The following is a 27,586-nucleotide window of genomic DNA, read 5'->3' on the forward strand; positions in this document are numbered from 1 at the left end:
ATTCCGAAAATTTGAATGTGCCAATTGAAAAAAAAAAAATATATATATATATATATATATATATATATTTTAACCTATAATACCGTTCTAATTACATTGCGAATTTCACATGAATGGTGCAGTTTAAGGAAGCTACATTTATACGTGGAATAACAATAAAAAGGTCCTCCTTTTATTTCACGTATAATGATGACCATTCTCGAGCCCTAGGACGACGGACAGGGACGCTGGCGAGCAAACAGCACCTGATTGATTGGCACATGAGATTGATTGTACAGGGAGCCACGGACACATTGTCTGTGGGAATAAACAGCTTCCAAAACCCAAAGCGGATCCTCCACCACCAGGTGTCCCTCTCAGCATACTAACTAATTACAGCAACTTGCTTCGTGTGACAAACTGCATGCGCCAGAGAAATTATAAAAAGTATACCTGCGTAATATAAAGTGCACACACACACACACGCATATATTTATACATACATACATATATATCAATATATAGATATAGATATGTGTGTGTGTGTGTGTGTGTGTGATGGAAGAGCATGGCACTGGGAGATGTGATGCAAGAAGCGAAAACAAGAACAAGGGGGTTTATGTGGGCTGGGGAGGATTTACGGCGCACATCCAGTGGTGGTGGTGGAGCAGAACAGTGGATGAGTATTGTTACAATGGCCTGCAGCTCTCTAAAGCTATGTTTGTACCAGCAAGACGGGTTTCGTTTCATTCTGAGCGGCTGTGTGGATGTGGGTGGCATTTGGATGCCGGGTGAATGGTTGTTGATGTCGGTGGATTAAATGAAACAAAGAAGTCTGGTTATGTCTGTTGATAAGAAATAAGGGACAGACGTCATGTTTCCATTATGAGGGATGCAAACTCAACCATCTCTGAGGCAATGAACATAAATCTACAACTGTTAGTTGAAAATGTTCCCGATTTGAAAGCGCTCTATAAATAAAGATGTATTGTATGTATTGTATGTATATTGTTCGGCGACACTAAGTGTAGATCCCTCACAGACTGCGAGGGGTCGAGAACTCCCATTATGTCCGAAGTGCATCTGTGTCCTCCTTTCTCAATTGTCCATTTAATGTTGTCCTTTCCGTTTTTAATACGTCAGCTCTCTGTGTGTCTTCACCAATGGCGGAAAGGCCCTGAAGTAACATTTAGAATAGTGATAATAATTTTGAGGTTTCACATTTACTCCATGGAGTCTTTGAATTTGGTGCAACAAGTGTAGTTTGGCAGCCTGGTTGTGAAGTACTGTCTCCGTGAGTGAAAATAGAAAAAATGCTTTTAGTTCACCTTTATGGGAGCTTGCTTTTCTCTTCAGACTCTGGGTTGTTCACTTGACACATTAGCTCTGCCCAGGTTGTCTTGGTAACGAGGCTCTACTTGGTATTGGCCCCTCTGCAAAGCGGGTTGGGATGAGCAGAGGTTCATTTGCATCAAACAGCACCACCCCTTCAAAATGGCTCATTTCATCATCCATCCATCCATCCATTTTCTGAACCGCTTTATCCTCACGATCGAGGGTCACGGGGCATGCTGGAGCCTATCCCAGCTGTCTTCAGGGAGTAAGCAGGGGACACCCTGAACCGGTTGCCAGCTAATCGCAGGGCACACAGAAACGAACAACCATTCGCTCTCACACTCACATCTAGGGACAATTTAGAGTGTTCAATCAACCTGCAATGCATGTTTTTGGAATGTAGGAGGAAACCAGAGTACCCGGAAAAATCCCACGCAGGCACGGGGAGAACATGCAAACTCCAAACAGGAAGGCCGGAGCTGGGATCGAACCCACAACCTCTGCACTGTGAGGTTGACGCGCTAACCACTCGACTGCCGGGCCCGCATTGGCTCATTTAAGGGAGACTATTTTAAGGGTCTTATTGTTAGTGATCATTAAAATTGAATAAGAAAAAATTTGATAGGTGAAATAAAATCAAAATAAGTGCCTTAATAAACAACAACTCACTGAACTACATTTTAAAATTGTCTGGAATGATAACACCGATCAACACATTTTTACTCATTTTTTAAAATGAGAGATACAAGGAGACTAGATGACTTTTGAGCGCTTATTCCAACCCTGTCCTAGTTTTTTCTCTCTCTCTCTCTTCTCTCTCTTAATATTGTAATATATCAAGCAATGTTTATAAATGAAGCATTAGGTTCGTCAAAAGGTGTATATATATATATATATATATTTTTTTACGCAATAGCTCTAAATCACAACGTATTGTAAAATCTGTGTTGGCCAGGCTTTTAAAGGTCAATTTGAAAACAAAAAAATGAAAATATCTCAAAAACCTGTTGTGCTACCAAAAAAAAAAATTATAGACATTTTTGAAATCAGTGTGAGAATGCATGTGGGGACACATAAAGTGTCCTGTGATTAAAGTGTGTTGTTGTGTGATAATGCAAAAACCCCCACCACTCCCCTTCGGGACCATTTATTATGTGGGTGCGATGCCTCCAAGCTAAACGCTTCACCGACTAAGCGAACGTTGCCCGTTTTGGGTCTGTGCACATTTACATAGAACTGTTTAAGAAGAAAACTGCAATGACACAAGGAAGACAGAAACCGGTTTAACTTGTATAGATAATTAGTACTTCCATCTATCACCTGTTCCTCTTTAAACATTCACAAAGGTGTGTGTGGTGATCATAATTCTCTTGATATTCAATTTCAATTTCACTGTTGTGTTTGTTCTTGCTGTCTGTTACAATGTCGTTGGTTTCAAGTTGATGTGCGTGGCTACAACTTTTTCATCTTCTTAGTGGCTTCCTCTCTTCTCAGGATCATGCATTTAGTTAGTGAGTCCCCAAAAAGAACACTTATATTCACTGCCTCCACCGGTAGAACAAGTCCGAAAAACACTTGTGTGTGCTTCACACAGGAACTATGCAGTTGAACTTGATTGTCCTTTGCACGAAAAATAATTGCATTTATCACAAAAAATAAAAATAAAAAAAAGAAATGGATGGAGGATCCCTCCATCTGTGATTACCTCTCAAGATTTCTTCCTTTTTTTTACCCCCTGAAAGGATTTTCCAGAATGTTTTCCTTGCCCAGGGGGCCATGGAAATCGCTAAACTGTGGGCCTGTCAAGCCTTGTGATTAAGGGCCTCTTGTGATTAAGAGCAACACAAATAAACAACTTAAATTGTCACTCTTCTTCATTGTGACGAGTTAAAAAGCTACTATAAAACCTCAATTGTGGGCCCTATTGCAGAACAAAACAACTAAAAAAAGTCTTTACAGGAGGGCTTCTTAACCTGGGTTCGATCAAACGCCAGGGGTTCGGTGAATCAGTCTCAGGGGTTTCGACGGAGCCTCTGCCATGGAGGTTAAGACACACCCGACTCAACATGGCAATTAGTTATGACACGCCCACTTGCTGGCTGCAGATGATCACATCACACTGCTTGTCCAATCAGTGCTACGGGAAATTTAGTTCGCTCGGTAGTCAACGTGTGACTGTCGTGATATTAAAAAAAAACTGTATGTCTTGAAATTTTATTTACTTTTTTTCTGTTTTTAATAAATGTGTTTTTTATGTTTTGAGTTTATATAAAGTTGAATTTTTGTTTTTCACTCATGAAGGGTTCGGTGAACGTGCATATGAACTGGTTGGGTTCGGTACCTCTAAGAAGGTTAAGAACCACTGCCTTAGAGGTTGTAAAGAGTTCTACCATTGAATAACACATAATTCACCTATGATGCCTGCTTGTCACTGTTGCGTGCATACAGCCTTCGTTTTCACACATTGCAGCGTGATAAATCTATTCTCTTTGGGGTTTTTTGGGCAGGGCCTTAAAGCATCAGCCAAACCAAAAATATGACTGGCATTTGAATCTTGACACCTTTACCAGTTGTTACATGTTTGCCACTGCTCATTTGTGGATGCAATCACTTAACCACCTAAACCTCGGAGTGCTTCAACGGTGGCTGAATATGGGACGGTCGCCAATGAGGCCGCAGGCTTTGTGGACGTCTCATTCTCGCTGCATGTTGCATTCACCGTGGCCACTAATCTGAGATTTTCCGGGCGCAAGTCGAAAGTTTCAGGGTGCGCACTCAAATTAAAAAGTGATTATTTACATTCCTGCTCATTTTCACCATGCATTTTCTGAACCACTTATCACAAGGGTCGCGGAGTCTATCCCAGCTGTCTTGGGCAGTAAGCGGGGGACACCCTGAACTGGTAGCCAGCCAATCGCAGGTCACACAAAGATGACAACCATCCGCACTTTCAGGGACAGCAGTTACAACAGTGGACGGTGTATCATGTTGTCAGGTGACAGGGTGGAGCCATGATCCTTCTCTTATAATTTTCAAGAATTTTATGCGAAGATCACTGTGAATTCAGGAGGGAAAAAAATCTGGAGTTGTCAGAAGTTGTCAGTAGCAGTGGCAATGTAAGATGGCTGCCCTCTGGCTTCAGCAGCGCAGGAATGATTGATAGTTCATCCATATAAAGTATGTCCGTGACCCACTCTGAGAGTAGTGCATGGGTGCATTTCTGAATGTGCCTTAAATTGGATTTAGTTTGCAGTCCATCTCAGCAATGGATCGCTTTGTAAAAACTATCCATCCATTTTACAATCCACTTATCCTCACAGGGGTTGCGGGGCATGCTGGATCTGTTGCCACACAGAGACGAAGAACCATTCACGCCCACACTCACACTTAGGGACAATTTAGAGTGTTCAATCAGCCTGCCATGTGTGTTTTTGGAATGTGGGAGGAAACCGGCGTACCCGGAGAAAACCCACGCAGGTCCGGGGAGAACATGCAAACTCCACACAGGGAGGCCGCAGCTGGAATCGAACCTGGTACCTCTGCACTGTGAGGTCGACACGCTAATCACTGGACCACCAGGTTGGCCTTTTGGAGAACAGTGAGCACAAATTTGGAATTATGAAGTATGTAGTGAAGGAGCTCATTTCAAAATTTGTGACCCGAACTTGGAACTAGTTTGTGTAGAAAGTGGAGTTTCCCCAACAGTCGTGAATTCACCCCAAGAGCACAGAACCAAATCAGCTGATCGTGCAGTCTCATAGTATAAGCAGTGGCGGTGCCAGCTTGAATGGTGACCCCTTGTTGTTGCCCCCACGCCATCCATATGTATATTTCCTGTGCCAGTTCCACAGTGATGACGTTTTGGAGCAGATAAGCATTGTTACATTCTTTACGCAATATCACTCAATTATCTTTTCAGCAAAGTTATGAAAGTTATGAACAATTCAAAATATGAAAGGCATTTCTCAAATCCACCGTTTTAATTTACACTTGCCGATGCCTTTCCAAGGTTCTTACAATATTTAAAGCAAATATGACAAATTAAACAAAACTGTCTGACGCTGATTCATTTTCAAGGCGTGCCCCTCCTCGCTTGCTCTCCTGTGAGCAGCTGGCAAGCAGTGACACAAAAACAAAAAAATGAAGGCCTACTGCCGCCGACTCATTCAGCTCTTTTTCATTTGCATTTATGAATGTTGCCAAACACAAATCCCCTTCAAAACAAACGACTTGGATAATAGATTGCCTTTATTTCGTTCTCAAAGATGGCAATGCACAGTTATATTCGCACATCGCCACAGAGAGTTCTTTGTCACATGGAAGTACATTATAGTGCAGGGCACAAAATGCTGTATTTTCACATCTCCCACGATAAATGCCTCAATACCAGCCTTGCCAACTTGGCTCTGCCATCAAATAATCCCAAAATCAACAGTTATTTGTAAATCCCTTTTTTATGCTTTATGCATCGTGCCAATGACGAAGGATACGTATTCAGAACGTCCGCGGATATTTGGCATAAAATCAGAACAAAAAGCAACTTGTAGTTATAGTATTAAACATTTTGCACAAATACAGATACAATTGAAGCGATGACAAAAGATCAGAAAGTAACATCAGGTCGTTGTATTCAAGGCAGACACCATAATGATAGCACAGGAGAAATGCCTCTGGAATATATTTGACTAGATGCGTGGGTTTTCTCCGGGTGCTCCGGTTTCCTCCCACATTCCAAAAACATGCATGGCAGGCTGATTGGACGCTCTAAATTGTCCCTAGGTGTGAGTGTGGGCGTGAATGGTTGTTCGTCTCTGTGTGCCCTGCGATTGGCTGGCAACCGATTCAGGGTGTCCCCGCCTACTGCCCGAAGACGGCTGGGATAGGCTCCAGCACCCCCCGCGACCCTAGTGAGGATCAAGCGGTTCGGAAAATGGATGGATGGATGGATAGATGCAGGAATTATAATAACAGTTGTAGAGTAAAAAGTGTTGCTCGTGATCTAAAAGCGAGGCTTGAAAAACTGTTTAACAGTTGTAAATGAGCAAAAAAATATACACTTCCCGATGAAATCGTAAAGCGTGACATAAATGAAAAGCAATTCACCAAGGGCTATATTCTACCGTCTGCACGCAATACTTTTTTTTTTTAAAATAAACGTGCCTGTGCCTGGCATGTGCATTCTTCCATCCAGACTTCTGACACACCTTGGGAAATTGTGCGCAACCTCAAAGAGGCGTGACTCACTTAAGTCTGAGCTTGGCTGTAAATCAAAGTGCATGGAGTTTTCCTGACACATGTGAATGTCATTCGAATCCATTTAAACAATTTAGGACACTTTAAAGATAAAAATAGACCGTACGTTACGTAGCGGCCAGTGGGAGGTGCATATCGCTTTGTCAAACACACTACTTGTGGGAAAGCAGTTTCTATTCAGCATGAAATCCATCCATCCATCCATCCATCCATTTTCTGATCCGCTTAGGGTCGGGGGGCGTGCCAGAGTCTATACGAGCTGTCTTCGGGCAGTAGGCAGGGGACACCCTGAACCGGTTGCCAGCTAATCACAGGGCACACACAGACAAACAACCATCTGCTCTCACACTCACACGTAAGGACAATTTAGTTTTCCATTCACCTGCCACGCATGTTTTGGGAATGTGTGAGGAAACCCATGTGGGCACGGGGAGAACATACAAACTCCACAACGGGGAGGCCGGAGCCGGAATCGAACCCTGCACCCTGCACTATGAGGCCGACACGCGAACCAGTCGACCAACAGGTCGCAAAATGAATACATGTATTTTAATTAGGATACTGTGTTAATGACTGAATGCATGTTTGGGGGTCCAGCAGTAAGACGGTGGATGTTCCTGCTGTTCTATAGATCTTGCGCCATGTCACTTCAACAAAGATGATGACCAGCATATAAGGGAATCAAAAAATGATTCATTATCTAACTCATCATTGTGCCATTACAATGACTGTAGTTGTTGTAATCGCTCTTTCATTAAAAAAAAAAAGAAACTCCAAGCTGGCAGTTGCAGGTTTGAAGCCGAAAAAAAAAAACAGGTAGAAAGATTTAAATCCCAACTACATCGTTTTTTGTCTTTTTTCACGTGAGAGGCTATAGGAGGCTATAGAACGTCTGGCATTGAATGAGTTCAATTAATATGTTCGGCCATCAAAGTAATGTGGCAAGGACAGACATACGGCCATTAGGCAGTCAGTGAATGTCACTGAGTGGTTTCGGCCAGTTGTGTACCACACTGTCGGCATGAGTTGCTGGGTCGTTAACACCATCAAAACATGCAACACGATGTTTCACCTTCACGAGGCGCTAGACTTACTACAGCCTCTGGAGTGAGGAAGAAGAAAAGTGCTTAAGTCCATGGGAGAATGCACGCAGCCAGAAAAGCGTGCAAGCTGTGCACTTTTCAAACTCGTGCACACAAGATTATTTGGCCCAAAGTGCCTGCATGAAACACGCCATCTCAAAACAAATATCCTCCTGACTACCAGGAAAAAAAATGTTGTCCAATCACATTTATTTTGAAATTCCCCAATCTATGTGAAGTAATTGGACTACTCCAAAAGAAATGTTTGAAATCCCACTACATTTTTTAAACAGGCTCAAATACACTTAAAACAACTCAAACAACACTTTAACGTGTTCACAAGAGTCTTACAATTAAAATGCCAACAGCATTTCAAGACAAAATGTGTTTGATAAAAAGGATTACATTTCCTCTTCCCATAAAAAGTGCTTGCACTGAGGGAAGCCATTTTCTTACTTTTTCTAACCCCTACAAATTTGGTATCATTGGAAAGCACTGAATGTCCTCTTTCGAGTAACAAAAGGAGTTAATGCGATTGGAGGCACTGGGTGGGAGATATTTAGGTTCACAAATGTCCTCTACAGAGGACAAATTTGAACTACTGGTTGTCAGGAGGATATAAAGTAACAGAGTTCCCCAACACAAATTTTCAACACACAATATAACGCCCTTTCATATTTAAGTATGATCTCGATCCACTTATCATGGTTATAAAATGATTATCACTACTGTATATCAAGATGGAAATGCTGGAAACTGACACAAACAGACAATGACATTGGATTGGGCTACGTTTACAGTAGCACAATCACATTACCGTCAAGTCAGCTAACAGTAATTTAATACCATTGCAACATGTCCACAACTGTCCTAGCTGGTAACACAAGTTCAATTATGTGTATTTAGGCAGGTAAGTTAATTGTCTGCTGATAACAAACAAATTGTTGTCTGTGATGGAGCTCATCCATTCTTTGTAGGAGTTTGTTTGTTTAGTGCGTGCATGGAGTAGCATTGGTGTTTATACAAATAAACCTACCCTTTAGTTGAACTTGGTCATGGATTTGTAACCTGAGCCGAATTCAGCACATAGTACACCAACATATCCCATCAAGCTAGACAGCATAATACAAGCAACTTTCCATAGGATTATAAAAGTGGACCACACACTGAAGGCAAGTTGTTACTCAAACGTAACAAACAGTGAAGTTTCACAGAAACCATCTAATGGGCACCTAAACTTTGTGAAGATCTTAAAAAAAGGAATTTACACAACCTTAGATGCTTTACGTAACAGAACTGGATTCGTGAGAGAAGACACTTGATGGTCTCCCACAAACCAAGCCTGTTCATACTCAGAACATTACTGTCGGGTCTTTTACTGAGCTGACATGCTGCAGCTTAGGCGTTCATACCCCTGGTCCCCTGTGGAAAGAACAGAAGGAAAAGGAACTTCAGATTAATCACATGTAGTACAAAGAGATGAAAAACCTGACTACCATGCTTGTTCGTCTTGTACTACGCTGTACTTTAATTGGTAACTTGGTCATGTTTTGACAAAGTACTCCGTGTGGCTACACAAGTCATTGTGAAACCACAGGGAGTACTTAGCATAAAAGAGCCTGAGCCAACACCTGTCCCTACGCTGAAAAAAAAATTGTCATCGTGTGATTGATGATAAAACATTCAGGGCATACTGGTGGCCAGCCAGAGCACTGACATACAGTAGCTTGTTTGTTTGTTAGCCACTTAGCTGAAAAGACCAACTAACACTGTTCAGCCTTAACTCGTTCACTTCTGACAGCGCAGCCATGTTTTGATATTCACTTGTTTTAGTGGGGGCGGGGTGGTGGTTCATTTTCATGCTTGGGGCGTCTTTCTCTAAGTTTACTTTGCGCTTGAGAAGTTGAAATCGTCTTGTCAATATTAGCATGAGATAAAATGACGCTCCAGGTGTCTTTCAGACGTCACTTGGAAGTTTGGCATAGCAATAAAAGGTTTCATTTGTTACATTTGTAAAGAATTGTAATTCCTCTGATTCAGACACAAGACAGCTGAAAATAAGTCATGTGCTTCTCTTCCTTCACTCTTTCTGTCATTGTGATTCCCACAGTTGTGCTGGCAGACAGCTGCTAGCTAGCAGCACTTAACATTCAGTACCAGCCAATTCTAGACCCCCCCCCCCTTTTTCCCCCTAAGTCTTGGAAAAATTGAACCCCCCCCCCCCACGTATCCGCAGTTGAATGTGTGGAGTGTGAAAAGACAAATATGTCTTTGGGAGTGAATGAGTTTTAACTGGTCACAATGACCAGCTACGACATTAGGTCTTATTTGGTACAATCAAAGAGCTGTATTTTTTTTTCATTTAACAAGATTGCGTGTTCAGTGCTGTGGAATAGAATAATATAATACAGACCGATTTATAATACTTTTTGCGCTGGATGTGGTAACGAAAATATTAGAAATAGCTACAGCAGGGGTCACCAACGCCCCCGTGAGCCAAAAGAATAGCCTGCAGGCCTGTTCTACAAATAGCTCATTGGTGATGGATTTTCTAGGAATGTTTTGAAAATCTAAACACTTGGAGAGATTTATAGAGAGTGTTGCATCCTTAATTGGATCAATTTCATCAGTGGTTTCACAGAAATAAACATCATAAATTATTAATAAGTTATAAATGTAATTTGAGCATATTATTTCAGAAGTGTCAAGATGGTAGCCATTTGCATTTATAAGGAGCCCTCACTTTGAAAAATGTTGGTGACCCCTGAACTAGAGTGTACATATAAGTGTACCTATTATTGTAGTTGGACATTGCAAGTTACTTTTTCAGTTCAGTGTGGTGTGGCTCTTTATGATGGGCTGAACAGTTATCTGGCTCTTTATGCTTCTGTGCTGTGTGCCTCAGCCATTTTTGAGTTGGTAGACGTCTGTAGTAGTGTTCAGATGTGGGATAATGGAATAATACACATTTATGATTCAGTTGTAGGCCTACAGTCCATACACACTGGATACATGCTATAGTTTAACAAAAAAAAATATTATGGACATGCATAGGACTATATTCTAACTCTTCTACAGTCTTTGTACGAGTACGAACCATGACATGAGAGTAACTGGCCATTTGCAGTAAACACTCCAGGGTCTCTAGAAGCTGTTCTTTGCGGAGCATGTGGAGTCCAGTTTGACTGAGGTTCTTGCTCAATTCCAATTGCTGCAACGTCGCCTTGAGGGCCACTGAAGCACACTGAAGAACACTCATTCCTGTGAACACATACAATACACATTTTAAATGGTGGTTAAAATTAGATAATTTTAGATAAAATTCAAATTATCATCAGAAAAATATAAGCACAGAATAAAAAAATTTAAAAAAGGAATTACACACACATTTACAGCTATACAGTGATTTTATATTCTTCAAAACAGAGGTGCAGTGGGGTTTTCGTCCCGGCCATAGAACAGTGGACAATCTCTACACCCTTAGCATGGTCCTCGAGGGTGCATGGGCGTTCACCCAACCAGTCTACATCTGCTTGGTGGACTTTGAGAACTTCCCATTTGACCATGGGAAGTTCTGTGAGGGGTGCTTCGGGAGTATGGGGTACCGAACCCCCTGATAGGGGCTGTTCGGTCCCTATACCACCGATGTCAGAGTTTGGTTCGCATTGCCAGCAGTAAGTCAGATTCGTTCCCAATGAGAGTTGGATTCCCGCCAAGTCTGTCCTTTGTAACCGATTCTGTTCATAACCTTTTTGGACATAATTTCGAGGAGCAGCCGAGGCATTGAGGTGGTCCGGTATGGTGGTGAAAATCAGCACCTCGAAATCTGAAATAATGGTCCTCAGTTGGAAATGGGTGCAGTGCTCTCTCCAGGTTGGGGATGGCATCTTACCCCAAGTGGAGGAGTTTAAGTATCTTGGGGTCTTGTTCATGAGTGATTGAGATGAAAATCACCACCTCTCCAGGTCGAGGATGAGATCCTGCCCCAAGTGGAGGTGATCGAGGGTCTTGTTTACGAGTGAGGGAAAAATGGAATGGCAATTTGACAGTTGTTTATGGCATGTCCCACTGGGATCCACCTTTGCACTGTGAGGCCAATGAGCTAACCAGTGGCCCACCATGCCCCCCCCCCCACCCCAAATTGTAATGTGAATGTAAATCTTTGAATTAATACCTACTCAGCATGTAAAATATAGGTCTGTATATTAAAAATATTCGAATCACATGACTTGACTCAAGTTAGACCTGGGCCACAAATTTTCACACTTGGGACTAAGATTTACAAGCTAAAAATTATTGAGTGAGGCCATCATATCACTGCAACTTTTCCACTTGTTATAGTGTTCCTTAAGCTCATCCGCAAATAATTTAATCAAGTAATTAATAACTCAATAAGTAATCACTCCTAATTCTTATTGGTTAAGAATTTTGAAACATCTCTGCATCATCCAAACATCCATTATCCTAGCCGCTTATTCTCACGAGACTCATGGGTGTGCTGGAGCCTGAACACAGAAACAAACAACCATTCACACCCACAATCCCACCTGGGGACAATTTAGAGTGTTCCATTAATCTACCATGCACATGTTTTTGGAATGTGGGATGAAACTGGAGTACCCAGAGAAAACCGACACAGAGCTTGAAAGAACAGAGCATGGAAATTCCACACAGGCAGGCCAGAGCCCCGATGACACAAACCTTCTTTTTGGTCATTTACTCATTATTTTTACATGTGATGATGTGTGTGATTTTCATTGATTGTGATTGCCTTGCTTCATTTGCACTGAAACAAACAGTCGATTCCAAAAAAAACAACAAAAAACAACAATTTAAAAAAATAATAAAAAAGGGGTGATTCTGTCAGGTTTTGCGAGGTGGTAGAGTCGTTGGGCCCCAAAAAGCAGGGAGGAGCAGGGTCGACTGAGCACGATGTATTTCACAAAAAACAAACAAAACACTAGCAGGGTACACAGGTGAAAACATGAACTCGAAGTATTCGAACAAAGTCCTGGAAATCCAAGAAACCAAAGTAACAACAACAACAACAACAAAAAGACAGGAGCACACTGACGCTCACAATGATCCAACAAAGACTGACAGAACCCAGGGAACTAAATACAAGCAAAATGACGAGACAATGAGAAACCCCTGGACAAGACACAAAGGGTTGAGGGAGTTGATTGGTTAAACACAAGGGACACTGATGACGAGAACAGGTGGCGCCAAAAAGAGCACCAAACCAAATGTAACCTAAAAACATAACAAAATGTTCCTTATATTGTCTCTTCAGTGTGGAAAAAAGTGTGTTTAAAATTTACTTCCACTCTGACCCCCACGCCCCCTTCTTTCAAAAAGAAAGGAGTGCGTCCAACGCGCCACTAATAAAGCTTCAAACGTGCATTTGTTTATGCAGCCAGAAAAGTAGCAGTGGCAGGGGAGGGATTTACAATGGGGAGAAGTGATCAAATTTGGGTTCATCAGTCAACATTCTGTCCGAGTGAATTCACATCTCACTTTGGTGAAAAAGAGAGTGCAAGCTAGACAGGTTGGATATGAGATCCCTATGAAGCGACAAGAGAGCTTTTTTTGCACAATTGTCACAAAGGCAGATGGGGAGAACTACAATTGTGAGTCCTTGCAATCATACAAAATCTTGGAAGGTTACAAGTTTAGGTTACGGGCCGTATGCACTTAGACTTTTGCATGGTTTAATCGTCGAGCAGATTCTATTGGCAGGATCAACTAGGTTGCCTCAGAGTGAGGGGTGGGCTGGCTGGTGGGCAGGGAGCAGGGACCTCTGCGCACACACACTCTCACAATTCAAGTTGCACCATTTATAAAAATGTCAGGGATGCTGATATAAGCTGCAAGATATAATCAAAGTTGAATGCACTATCATCCTAAATTGTCTCAAATTTTAGTTTGTCAAACTTTCAAGATTTCAAGAACGAACACTGGCTTTCCAAATTGCACTGCTTACGTTACAAAACAAGTTCACCCAAGGACGTGTAAGAAAGAGTCAAGCGCGGCTGCTCTTCTAAGGAAAACTGTCTCAGGAGAGTCGGTCACTGTGAGGTCTCTGAGCTCATCCGCCCCTACACACCTGCCCGGCGCCTCAGGTCTGTGGACCAGACTTTATTAGAAGTACCAAGAACTAAACTGAGGCTCAGAGGGGATCGAGCCTTTTCTGTTGCTGGTCCCTCTCTCTGGAATGACCTCCCACTGAACATTCGGCAAGCCTCCTCGCTGCCCATCTTCAAAACCCTCCTCAAAACTCACTTGTATTCTTTGGCATTCGACTCAGCATGACTTAGATTTGTTCTTGGTTTTACTGTTTGGTGCTTTCTACCGCCTTTATTACCGATTTGTCTTACTGTTTATTGTGCATGTTAAATTGCTCCATGTACAGCACTTTGTATGCAGCGATGGCTGTTTGAAAGTGCTCTATAAATACTGTTGACTTGACTTGACTTGACTTGACTGTGTGTGATTGGCCCAACGCCGAACGGGACGGGTGATTTCATAAGTAGTTATTCAATGGCAATTTTCCATCACCGTGGATACGGATAATGACAAAGAGTACCTTCATCCTGGGCAAAAATGTATTATTCAAAACGGATGCTCGTCTGAAACGAGTACCTGGCTCAACCCAAAAGTTGATTGCAGACACGGCGTAAAAAAAATTGCATTGCATTGCGTTTGTATGCAGAATCTTTCAGAACAGTACTGAAGTGTGCCAAGTTCCCACATTGAAAATAGAGTATTGGTTAAGTGTTGTGAAATGTTACTCACTTGTGTTCTTGGCATTAGTTTACTCTCTAATAAATTACAGGGCACATTGGCCTTTTGGCTAAGGGACATCAACAGTAGTTACCATTATGCTTTTGGCTGTATGTCAGAAGTCATTTGAGACTAGGTTTTAAAATGGAACAAACTACAGGTGCATTTTCAGAGGCTATCAAAAAAATGCTTTACATCTATAAAATGGTTTGCAACCTTGCAACGATAACAAGATGCAGGTTCAGAACAACGCCTTCAGCGTACCTCAACAAATTGACAGCTAGAATGCCAAAGTTCTGCGAGTACAAAATGATTTATAAAAGCAAAGTTTCAAAGACCAAATTTTTATGGATTAAAAACAAAAATTATTTCTAACCTCATCTATCATGTCTTGACTATTTTTAATTTTGTAACACATTTAATGAATAAATGTGGAAACTTTGATGGAAAAAGTGTCTGGGGATGCATATATTTTTAAGTGTAGTGTATTGTCTAGAGCTGTCAAACGATTAAAATATTTAATCTAATTAAAAATGCAACTGTCATAATTAACTCAAATTCACTAAAAATTCATCGTGATTACTCACGCATTTTTGATTGTTTCTGAATTTCCTTTTATATTTTTTTGTTCTATTTTTCCCCATTTTAATGCTCTCATCAACATGGAATCATGAATCAGTTTTCTATGTGCAAAATGCAAATATTGACAAGACAATTACAACTTCTCAAGCGCAAAGTAAACTTAGAGAAAGACGCCCCAAAATTGAAAATCGAAATTGTTATATCGTGTGATATATTTTGTCACACAACAGCTGCTTTAACAGCTCTTTTTATGGAATCAAAACAGAGCAATATAACATTATAAAGTGCAACTCTAAGGTAAACTAGTACTCAGCCTATAGTGGATTTAAGCCATGGTTGCATACTTCGTTTTTCTCAAGTTTGCTTTGAACACAACAGTCAGGCTATGGTGATTCTGTTGGTCCTTCTTGCGCGGAAGTCTCTCGACGGTTTTGTGTAGACATTATTTCGGATGACTACACTTGGTTCAATGACAACACTGGAGACGTTTTATTTTTGCGAGGTCGCTACCACTGCAGTGCACTATCCCTGTCAGACGAACACAGAGAAGCTCCATCCGCTCTATTTATATGGACACGGAACACTGTAACCTTCCACACAAAATAGTTCCAAACAAGTAACAATCGCGTCAGTGGCAAACATCGTATACCTGTATGATACAGGTAACTTTGGCCTTGTCAGTGGAGCAAAAATTTAATCCCGTTGAAACTCATTTAAATTAATGCCAATAAAAACGTGCTAAACTGACAGCTCTAGTATTGACATATAAATTTGATTTCACACGCTGATGTTCTCTTTAACTTTTATGAGGCATAAAAACATAATAAATACAATTTTGGTGCTATCATTAGAGACAACATTGTATTCTCACCCTAATATATTTTGTGACTGTTCAAGATTGGATGAATTGACTTCTGACTTGCTTAACCCCGGTGATGATTTGACTCCATTTAAAATTTAGCTTGGATGAGACTTGCTTGATATTTGCCATCGTAATTTGTTACTTCTGGGGACTTACTAATGACTTGAGCAGACAGCATGTGACCTAATTCCACCTTTGCTAACGATGAAATGAAGTTGTACACAAACAATGAGTTCAAAACACCAATGCTTATGACATCATATTGTTCCAGAGATCCAAAGAACATTAAGTGAAGGAATTTCCCAACGCGGATTTCCACAAAGACTTACCATACTTATCGGTTGCTTCAACATCAATGTACACACCCTCCAGCATAGCGCGTTTCAGAACCTAAAATAAAGTGGACACGTGAGAAAGTTGTGTCACCTGTGTTGCTAGCTTGAAAGAAACCACAAGCAAGATGGTTGAGCTCAATTAAGAGCCGTGACTGAGTCAAATGGCAAGACGAAATTGAAAAGAAGTACACACCCTGGACTGCAAAGTATTAAGAATATGTAGTAAGTAAATTAATCCTAACAACACTTTTATGATAATTCAGAAGGTATCCCAGCATCACGAACACAAAGACAAAATATGTTTTACTGTGTGTACTATTTACATCATTGTAACCATGTCTTGTGTAAAATGCGTTTACATATATATATATATACCTATATGTGTATATATATATATATATATATATATATACATACCTATATATATATACATACAGTATACACACACACACACACACACACACACACACACGCATACATGTATACATAGATAAAAAATGTTTTATTTTGTGCATGCCAAACACACTCTGCTACACTCCAGATGGTTAGGAAACTCGCCGCATAATTGGAATGTAATGGAAAACTCTCAGATTAGACTTAGGACGTCAGATTGAATTTCCGAACACTCCCTTAGTTGTGTGGATTTGCATTTTACATGGCGACTTCTAAGTAATTGGTACTTTCCAAATGTAGGGCCATCGAGTTGCAAAGAATGTTAAAAGTCAGTTCATTTCCAATTTTACTACATTACATCAAGGTTCAACGCATCTCTTTTAAAACACAAAAATCGTAAAGAAGGACTGAATTTGATTTTACAATTAACTGGGTGGGTTTGCGTCACCATTTGGAAATAGAAGACAAAATGGTACACGGATTGAAGTACCGGTACTTCAATGCAAATGGAATAAAAGTCAATCATCTGAGAATAATAAAATGTACCAGGTCAGTTAACATATGCAAATTAAATGCATCTTTGGCTCACTCCTTTTTAGACAATGCTGTAATGTCATTAAAATACTTTGTCGTTTGGTTATGCATAAATTCGCACCTACAGCACGTATTTCGATTGTTTCCACTTTATTACTTAAATTCACTTGGACAAAGCACATGGGCAGATATGGAACTCGACACATTTGATGACGTATTACGAAAAGCAAGTTTCTAACCTCAAGCACTCGGATGAAGCCTTTCTCAGCACTGAGGTGAAGGCAGGATTTTCCTGAGTTGTTCCTTTCACTGACACGCGCACCTAAATTGATCAGATCTTCGACTATCAGGTGATGGTTGTGTTTGGCTGCGAGGAGGAGGGCGGTCTGAAAACATAAAAGACAGCTCATAAGCAAATCAACATCTTCATTATTCAGTGTATTATTCTGTTTTTAGATCTGATGGATCCAAGAGAGCCAAAAAATGGGTCCAGCAGCTTGGAATAGCAACTTCCGAATTCCGAATTTTCATGCTCGATGCAAGTCTAGCGCAAAGTGCAGTGTAACTGTACGAATTGTGTGGAGTTTTCTTTCTTTTGGGTTAATGCTCCACTTTGCATAGGTACAGTTAAGCGTCACGGGCCGTTTGCGCCACTGATAGATGGAACGATCCTTTTCCCGTCCAATCGTGACCACATCTTTCATTTGCTCCGTGCATGACATTGGCAGGTAAACTGCATTTCTCCTTGCAGATATTTGGTCATACATGTGAAGATGATCACGATTATAATCCACCAGCCACGATCGTGGAGCATGGACTTTTTCTGCCTGCGCCTCAATCAAATACACCAAAATTGCGTTACAAAACCTGCGCTGCACAATAGACCTGCTTTTAGTTAGTCTAAACTTGAGTCTAGTTTTTGTCACCGAATTGCGAGAAGCATCAGGAGCACCGACATCACGCACACTGAGTCTAAGCACGTTTACCAAATTCAATAGCGTGCTGAACTAGACCATTGCCCCAGGCTGAAAATGATGATACGCCCATTTTTATGCAGAGTGCAGACTATTTCCGCTTACAAAATTGTTGGATAAGTTGGGGCTGAGGCAACTCCATGCGCCGGAATGCCCAGAGAGGCGTGACACACCCCCAAACATGCCAGACTAGACTTGCGCTGGCACAAAAACATTTCATGACCCCCCTGGCACCGGTCTCCCAAATTTTGACCCTATGAGTTCTTGACATCTGAACCACACCTTAATAAACACCTACAGGACAGGCTACAGTCAAACCTCGGTTTTCGAACGTCTCTGTTCTCGACCAAAAATTTCAAGTTTTTTATGCCTTGGATTACGACCGAAAATTGGTTCTCGACCAAACTGAGCACACTTGAATGCGTCACTTGACTCCTCTCGCCTTCCTTAAATGAGGAAGTGACACTTCCTCGGGTAGACGAGAAAGTGACGCTTCCTCGTGTAGCGTTCCATTGTGAGCAGACGTGTTCAATAAAGATTTTTTTTTTTAAAAAGCGGGGTTTCGGTTTTCGAACAGCCTTCTGGAACGGATTATGGTATGACTGTATATTGAACTTTAAAACAAAGACATTGATAATTCAGCTTTTGCAGTCAATAAAAACTGTAATATTTTGGTGGCAATAAACCTTGATTTAATTTCCCCCTAAAGTACAAGACAGTATTTCAAACTTGTATTTTACCATTCCATCAGAGTCTTTTAAGTCCAAGCTGTTGAGTGCAGCCATCCTTTTCGCAATCGCGTAGGCCAGCACCCTCTTGCCATCACTCGCCACACTATGGAGAGCCCTGTGAAGAGAGGGAGAGAGACAAAGCCATTCATTTGTTCTATACAAAACAAAAAGCTTTTAATATTACAGTATTACATTTTGATACCATCACACATTTACATTGAAAAGATGTTCGATCCATCCATCCATTTTCCGAACCACTTTCTCCTCACTAGGGTCGCGGGGGGTGCTGGAGCCTATCCCAGCTGTCTTCAGGCAGTAGGCGGGGGACACCCTGAACCGGTTGCCAGCCAATCGCAGGGCACATAGAAACGAACAACCATTCGCGCTCACACTCACATCTTTGGAGTGTTCAATCAGCCTGCCAAGCATGTTTTTGGAATGTGGGAGGAAACCGAAGTACCCGGAGAAAACCCACGCAGGCCCGGGGAGCACATGCAAACTCCACACAGTGAGGTGGAGCCGCAATCGAACCCGGTACCTCTGCACTGTGAGGTCAACGCGCAAACCACCGGACCACCCTGAAAAGATGTTGATTATAATAATTTAGTTTCTGTGGAAAAACAGAATATCTTATTGATCGCTAAACCTGATTTTTAACTTGTTTAACATGCGGTATAATTAGGGTGATGACCGATGTGCAGCCCCGATAAGTTTGGTAGGATAATAATAATAATCGTAATTATTATTAGGATTATGATGATTATTCTTATTAATATTGTGCAGATTGATCACGTTTTGGAGGACTCAAGCATGCACGAAAACTCACCAAATTTTGCACACTCATCGGGCCTGGTGAAAATGTCAATACAGTATTTTAAAGTTGCTTCAAACAAAATGGCTATGTAGCGCCACCTTGGGTTTGAAAACAAAATCGAATCCTGGTACGTTTGACCTCGGGCGATGAAAATTGTCAGGGATGCCAAGCATCCTGACACATACAACAAAGTCCATTGCAGCCAAATGCTAAACTGCACAGGGAGTGAGCTATGAATTTTTGAATGTCAAATTTTTGTACCCGTGTCCTAGAGCAAGGGTGTCAAACTCATTTTAGCCACGGGCCACTTTGAAGTTACGTCTTCCTGCGTAGGGCTGTTACGACAGTGAAACCGAAGAAATGTTTAATCATCTCATCATATTCTTACTTGTACCTAACAAACTGATGGGGTAATAGTTTTGAAATCACTCTCGTCAACTATTTGTTTGGTGTTTGTTCAATTATTGTTCAAGTGTGTAGAAACACGGTGATAAAATTGTTGCAAAATCTCAATGTTATATATTACACAGGACAATTTGACATTATGGTACAGATTTTCAGCGAAGTTGGCACGCATGATTTGCTTTTGCGAGCCACATAAAATTAAGTGGCGGGGAAGATCTGGCCTCAAGTTTGACACCAGTGTCTTAGAGGGTTCATCCAATTGACTTCAAACTTGGGGTGTCCCATTTTAAGACCTGGGACAACAAAAGAGGGCATCATTTTGAGTTGTTCAAATACCTCATGGGTTCAGTGTATCAATGTCACTGCCAAAAAGGAAATGTTTAATAGCTCCTCTACACATGCTTCAAAAAGTCCCAAAATTCACATATATGAACAGTCACAGGCTTAACATCTTAATGACAATATTTTGTTATACTTATTGCGCCACAAGAAATGTCTTGTTTTGCATTTTAATGTCTTGCACTGAGCCCGTTGAACAAATTCAACTGAAAATTTGTCAGGAAAGCCTGAAAATGATGATCATGCTCTCGTCCGAATATTGCGACTTTTCAGTGAGGGGCGTGGCAATTACGGTGCCTCAACGTCTGATGATTCACAGTGACGATAAAAGATGATGCAATTTGATCCAGATTATCCAATCTTCTCAAAATGTCACACATTTGATGAAAATACAGGTCTGAGGACATATCTGAACTTATTTGTCCTTGTAGTGGGAGCACCACCTACTGTATTTGCTGAAGGAAATGCATGCTTTATTTTTTTTTGTTTGTTTTTATGTTTTTCCTCCTAGTGGGTTAACCAGATCTACCTCATATTTGTTCGGAAGATTGTTCAGGCCTTCATAATGTAAAACTGTGAACTTTCATGTGACGCTCTTGCCATGGCAATGCACTGTTCGCCAAAAAAACAATGTTAATTTTGAGGGTCTTAACCAGGGGTGTCAAACTCATTTTTGTAGTGGGCCACATTTTAGTTACCGTTTCCCTTTGACGGCTGCTATGACTGAAACCATATTAAAAAAAAGTCAAAAACAGTTTATTCAACTATTGTTTAAGTTGCTGTTATGAGGGGTTTGGTCACAAGAAAATGCTTACAATATGTTTCTTATTTATTACATATGATAATTTTTAAATTTGGAAGAGATTTTAGGAAGCATCTTGGAAGTTGACATTTTTGATTTGCCTTCGCGGCCCACATAAAATGATGTGGTGGACCAGATCTGGCCCCCAGGCCTTGAGTTTGACATCTGTGGTCTAAACATACACGAAAACTCATGACACACACCAGGCTAGGAAAAGTCATCAAATATTTCACTAGTTTATTGTGCGATAAAAAAAAAAAATCTCAGTTGTGCCCGCGACAAAGTTAAAGAAAACTTGATTATACAGGGTGAGGCAAAATGATCTGACACATTTGTTGGTTAAAAAGGCAAATAAAGTAAAGAAACACAAAAGTGTTTTTTATTTTCGCAAAGTGCATATAATGTCTTTTTTTTCATATAATGCCATTTTACTTTGTTTTTTTTATAATGCCATTGTTTTTCATTTCTTTTTCGGTTGCTGCCATGAATTGGATTGGTGAGCATCACGCTTTCATTGTGGAAACGTTTATCAAAACAAACGAATATGTAACTGCAACACAACAAGCGTTCCTTTTTACACTTCAATCTTGGTAGACATGGTCCCGTACCAGCTCGAAACCCGATCTTGTTCGGGGTTACCAACTTCAGAGCTACTGGATCTGCATTGAAACGAAAATCAACCGGCTGACCTCGCACCGCCAGAACTCCACTTAATTTTTCAAACATAATGAAACAGAATGGCATTATAAGTACTTTTCGGAAATAAAAACATTTTTTTATTTCTTTATTTGCCTTTTATTTAACCTACAAATGAGTCAGATCATTTTGTCTGACCCTATATAGCTCATATTTGTATTTTGGTTTCATAATGTTTGTGATTTTACATGAAACACTCTTTCCGTGGCAACGTGCCGTTCTCCAAGAAAACAACGCTGATTTTAAGGGTCTAAACACGCACAAAACTAATTGGAACTTTGCACACATACCAGGCCAAAACCTACGTAAAAGTCTCTTGAAGACTTTTGCCAAACCTAACAGGAAGTCTTCCACTTTGAATTTTCGAGTTTGGCCTTTTATAGAGATCGCATTTTAGAACTTCTCCTTGGAGATTTTATTCGACTGTCTTGAAACTGCAGGTGTTTATCATAAGATGTTCAAGATGAGATGGAAAAACAAAGATTTTTGTTTCACTGAGTGATGTTGCCATGGCAATGTGCTGTTCACCAAGAAAAAATCCATTATGTAACTGCTGAAGACCTACAAAAAAAGTCCCTTGGATCCAAATCCTAAACCTAACAGGAAGTTTCACCATTTAGAATTTTCTTTCAAATTTGGCCCCATTTGGGGGCTTTTATCGAGTGCACATTTTAGATAAGATAAGAGAAGATAACCTTTATTTGTCCCACACTGGGGAAATTTGCAGTCTACAGCAGCAAAATTGGGGGGGGGGGGGGTGATAACTCCTCTTTCAGATTTCATCAGTTTGGCTTGAAACTATCGGTGCTTCATTTTAAGATTTTCGAGATATAAAATAAAGGAAAAGCTCTTCATGTTGCCCAAAATGGTTACCCTGGCAGTGCCCTAACTGCAAAGTAAAATGTTAATTTTGGCGTTGCTTACATTTGGGAAAACATATAACTTGGCACACACATCACATTTTTCAAAATAATCACTACTTCATTCGTTTACTGTGCGGTTTAAAAAATGGCTTTGTTGCGCCTTATAGAATTTTTTAACCAGACAACCCTGGCTGAACGCTTCACCAAGCGGTATGATAAATTGGAGGCATATGTAACAGCTCAAGACCAACAAAAAGTTTTGGGAAGCCCTACCATAAAAACAATAGGAAGTCCATTTTTCATTTCCTTTGAAATTTTGACTAATTTTTTACCTTTTATTGAGGTAATATTTTTTCAAATATATTTTAATGTGATGTACTTCCTCAAAAAAAAAAAACTAATTCTAAGTGTCAGTATCCCAATGTGCAAATTCTACAACGTTGCCATGGCTGCAAGGGTCCTTTTTAGCTATTTGCAACTCTAGTTTATTCTTGAACTTCTTTTTCCAATTGTATGACAATTATGAACATTAAACTCACGTTTGGCCGTGTTGGTCAGTGGCCAACAGTGCTACATCAGAGATGTCCCTCAGCTGGATCTCCTCCTTCTGCAACTGTGCCCAAAAGAACTCAGAGCCTCTCATTGCGCAGTTAGCGTACCAACTGTCTCCTGTCCACATGGGCTGAAAACTTGTGGTCAGGAAGCCAGGAGGGCGTGGGCTTTGGTGGTACTCTACGATCCCGGGTGAGTAGACTGTATGGGAAGGGGGGCTGGGGATGATTTCATCAGACTCATCACTCATGTAACCTGTACCTTGTAATGAAGTAAAAGTAGAAATTGAGGTTATGCAATTGATGATGATGATGATTCTTATTATTACATCTATTTTTTCTCTATGACACAAATGAATTACCATTTGACTCAAAAGTGAACTCAGGAGATACTGGTGAGCTCGGAGAGGACATTTGGATTGTGGAACTGTTTGTGGTGCCTGTCCTCAGATCCTCCTCTAGCACCTCAACGATGATTGCTAGCTCCTCCAGGCTACTGGTGGGGCGTTTTCTCTGTGAGTGAAAGACAGCCAAGGTATTTGCGGTCCGTTGAAAGTTTCCAAATGCTTAACATTATCTTATGGCAACCGGCAGACATGTGAGGCGCTATCACATTCACTGACCTTGCTTGTTCGATTTCTTGTGCGAGTTTTAAATCGCTTCTTGTCCCCTGAAAACGACACATTGATTATGATCTCTCAAGCTGACATAAAAGGACTTAATGAAAAAATTGGTCCTTACCTTGTACTCGTTTGCTGTGCAGGCTCTGCTTGTAAATAGCAAAAAAAAAAAAAGTACAAGATACTCTTTAGGCATTGTTGCGCCTCTTACACGCTCCTCGGATATAATGAATGGGTGTCAAAGCACTTATCGTTATTTCATGCCCTCATATCAAGAGCCAGAAATAAGATTTAGTGGTGAAGGTTACCTGAGGATCTTGGGGGTCCCTGCCCTGGGCTATACGGATGTTACGAAGCAGATCTTTGACAGGCATCTTAACACGTACTCCAAGGTAGACCTTCTTGGTATCTTGACTGCAGTGCTTTGGAGCTACGATGATTTAAGCAAAATTGTATCATAATACTGTACATGAAAACACACACCCACACACACACGTGAAAGGAAGGAATTAAGTATATGCTGAATAACTGCTCATTTGTTCGCATGTGAAACACTGCAGTGAAGACTTAATCACGTCTGTCTGGAGCTGTGGAACCTATCAATGTTAAGTAGGCTAAATACGTAGTTCCTTTCGACGTGAATAATCGTGAAATACTGTATTTGACGACACCCAGGGGTTCATTCAACAACGCATCAAGTCATGGTACCTGTTTCCCAGTCGGCCGCCTCCTGGGCGCACACGCCGGAGGCAGCTGCATCCGAGGTTGCTGCGTGTGCTTCAGCTTTGAAGGACTCAGAAAGTGGATGCGCGCCGCTGTTGGCTCTTCCGTGCACTCGCTCTTTGTCCTCCAGTCTTTTCGAACGTCCTCTCATCTTGGCCCACTTCTAAAAACAAACTTGTTTATACGATGAAAAATGAACTGTCAGACAAAATGAAACCTTCCGTCAAATGCCTACACAAAACCGCGTGAGTCTAAACGTCCTCCAGTTTTGGTTTGTTGACAAATACTACGCCTACCTGGTAATGTGACACTAACCACGCCCACCGATACATTGCTCATGGGTTTCATAAACCGACCACAACAGTTTCTAATTCCGCCAATTTCCTGAATTCGGTCACGTGTAATTGTGTGACGGCCGAGCCCGTGATATGCTACTCTAGGCCGTTTGCTTTAGTCATCTATTTCTATCATACCTCACACATTTATTGACTTGCTACTGCTTTCACATTTTCCTTTTAATCTTTCTCATCGTTCCAACTTCAAACTATTCCAGATATTCACGAGGGGTGTGATTTAATTTTTCTCAATCCAAAAATTCACGTTTTTCTAAAAAAATTCACATTTCACTCCCAAAAATCACCATTCATTTTTACAATGTTTCATTTTTCAATTCAAAACATTCAGCTCATTCGATTCACCTTGCGAATGATTTTCAGTATGCCAAAAATTCCCACTCACCAAAAGTCAAAATTAATCATTCTCACCCCCACACACAAAAAACAAAAATAATAATGACTGTATTTTTGTTTTGTTTTTCTCCGCTAGTTTCTGCAGTTTTTGACTGATTCAATCAGTTGCAACATGAAACGGTTCATTTTATCCCTACCAATACCAAAAATTGTAATTAACCAAAATGTCAACATTTTCCCTATTAAAATAACAAACAAAGTTTTTGAAATTACAATTTTTGTTTTGATTTTTCTTCCTTTAATTTGTATATATTTTTTGACCAATTCAATCTGTTCCAACTTTAAACTGTTCCCTATCCATCGCAAAACTTCCCACTTTCAACCCCACCCCCAAACAAACCAAAAAAAAAAAACGATTTTATGTTTTCTCCTGTAATTTCTATATTTTGTAATTGATTCAAATTGTTGACACTTTAAATTGTTCATCTTATTGTGGGTCAGCATTCTCAAGCACTCTGATTCACGTCCTTCGTCCTCAGAGGGGCAGCCATATTGGACAGAACATAAAGAAATTATGGCTAAATGTAAACAAAAACAAAGCAGTAATAAAATCATTGATTCCAATTAACACTAACATAAACAAAAGGTACCAGGCCACCAGGCCTTCCACCGCAGCGACCAAGACCTCAACTACGGCTACCTGTGCCTCAGCCACGGCTACCTGGACCTCAACCATGGCTACCTGAGCGTAAACCACTGCTATCAGGGCCTCTCTCTTGAAGCTTGATTGCATATCGTGCCATCATTTGTGATTCTCAAAAAAATCTTTAAAACACAAATATCTGTACTTCCTCCTGTGCTGCTTATGGGCACGTGAGTCGTCAGTATGCTGAAAACGATGATGTTACTCTCTCAGATGGTACTGAGAATTTGATTACTTCCCCAATACATTTCACCATGTTCAAGCTGTAAATATCAGAGTTTCCCTTTGTTATATGTTCTATCCACCTTATTCCTGCACTCCATGAGCCTTTGCAGGAACTTGGTGTGTAAGCATTTTATAGAACGAAACACTGCATCGAGAAAAATGACCCCTGCAATGCTGTACAATAGCAAGCACATTGTAATTCAATGACAATGACATGCATTCATTGGACTGGAGCCATTCTTTTTGGACCACATACTATAGTGTTGGGGTTGTACAGGGAACTATCCTAGGAGAGCATTTAGACCCTGGATTATTTGTTCTTAACCTTATTAGAGGTACCGAACCCAACCAGTTCATTTGGGTTTAATAAGCCGATGTTAAAGTCGCCACATATTATTCGTGCTTTCTTATCGCTGGAATCACTTAGCATATCTGTCAGTTTTTTATTAAATGTGTCTAGACAAAATCCTGGTGTCGTATAAATGCAGTTTATGATGACATTTGATGCATTGTTAATATGTATTTCAATAGTTAGGCATTCCATTCGATTCTCTGTTGTGTTTGTGAGGCTCTCGATTTTACTGCATCGTAGAGCTTTCTCTACATATATAGCGACCCCCCCTCCTTTTTTGTTTTCCCTATTAGTTGCAAATATTTCATATCCTTCAATTTTCATTTCACTTGTTTTTTCATCGTCAAGCCTAGTTTCTGATATGCAATTACTTTAAATTTATTGAATTTAGTCAAATATTCTTGGATTTTTGTTAAGTTTTTATTGAGACTTCTACTGTTTAAGTGAATCACTGAAAGTGTATTTTTCAGTTCTACATTTGTGTTGAATTCTTTGTCTGTATGATACTTGGAGTTTATGATGGTGTGATTATGATTGAAGAAATTATTGTCCGGGTCCAAGTTGTTCTCAGGGTCGAATGTCTTGTGGTCAGCATAATCAAAGGTTTTGAAGTCCATGTTTTTGTTGTGTATTTCCTATATCAGTCGAGTCAAGGTTTTTTTTGTCTGGTGGTGATCAATTCTCAGAATGCGTGTTGAACTCGAGGCTGTTGTCTTGGAGTACTGGTGCAAGGGTGGACAATGAGTTTGTCGTGCCTCAAGTAGGCAATTTTCCCCTCTTTCACGTGCTGCTTTTAGTTTCGGGAGCAGTTCTTTTCTTTTTTGGCGCACGACATCTGTATAGTCTTCATTAATGTAAATTTTGGTGACTTTTAAATATTTTGCTCTCTGTAGAATCATTGTTTTGTCCTTATATTTTTCAAATTTCACCACCACTGGCCTTGGTCGAGGTCTTCCCGATT

The 27,586-nt window shown here is 40.6% G+C and overlaps 1 protein-coding gene across 1 annotated transcript; it reads right to left on the minus strand.

Moving 5' to 3' along the window:
• Positions 1–5,544: 5,544 nt before the first annotated feature.
• Positions 5,545–24,872, minus strand: LOC147197728 (uncharacterized). The gene is made up of 11 exons (XM_086126408.1): positions 24,642–24,872; positions 24,242–24,363; positions 24,055–24,082; positions 23,937–23,983; positions 23,676–23,826; positions 23,302–23,575; positions 18,853–18,958; positions 17,378–17,524; positions 16,206–16,266; positions 10,747–10,910; positions 5,545–9,071 (listed from the first exon to the last, which is right to left on the minus strand). Exons 1-11 carry the CDS (start codon positions 24,805–24,807, stop codon positions 9,048–9,050), a joined length of 1,290 nt encoding a protein of 429 aa, XP_085982534.1. The 5' UTR covers positions 24,808–24,872; the 3' UTR covers positions 5,545–9,047.
• Positions 24,873–27,586: the final 2,714 nt, after the last annotated feature.

This window comes from Hippocampus guttulatus, chromosome 12 (genome assembly GCF_054856545.1).
Source record: "Hippocampus guttulatus isolate MCC_2025c chromosome 12, RoL_Hgut_1.0, whole genome shotgun sequence".
Classification (NCBI taxonomy): domain Eukaryota; kingdom Metazoa; phylum Chordata; class Actinopteri; order Syngnathiformes; family Syngnathidae; genus Hippocampus; species Hippocampus guttulatus.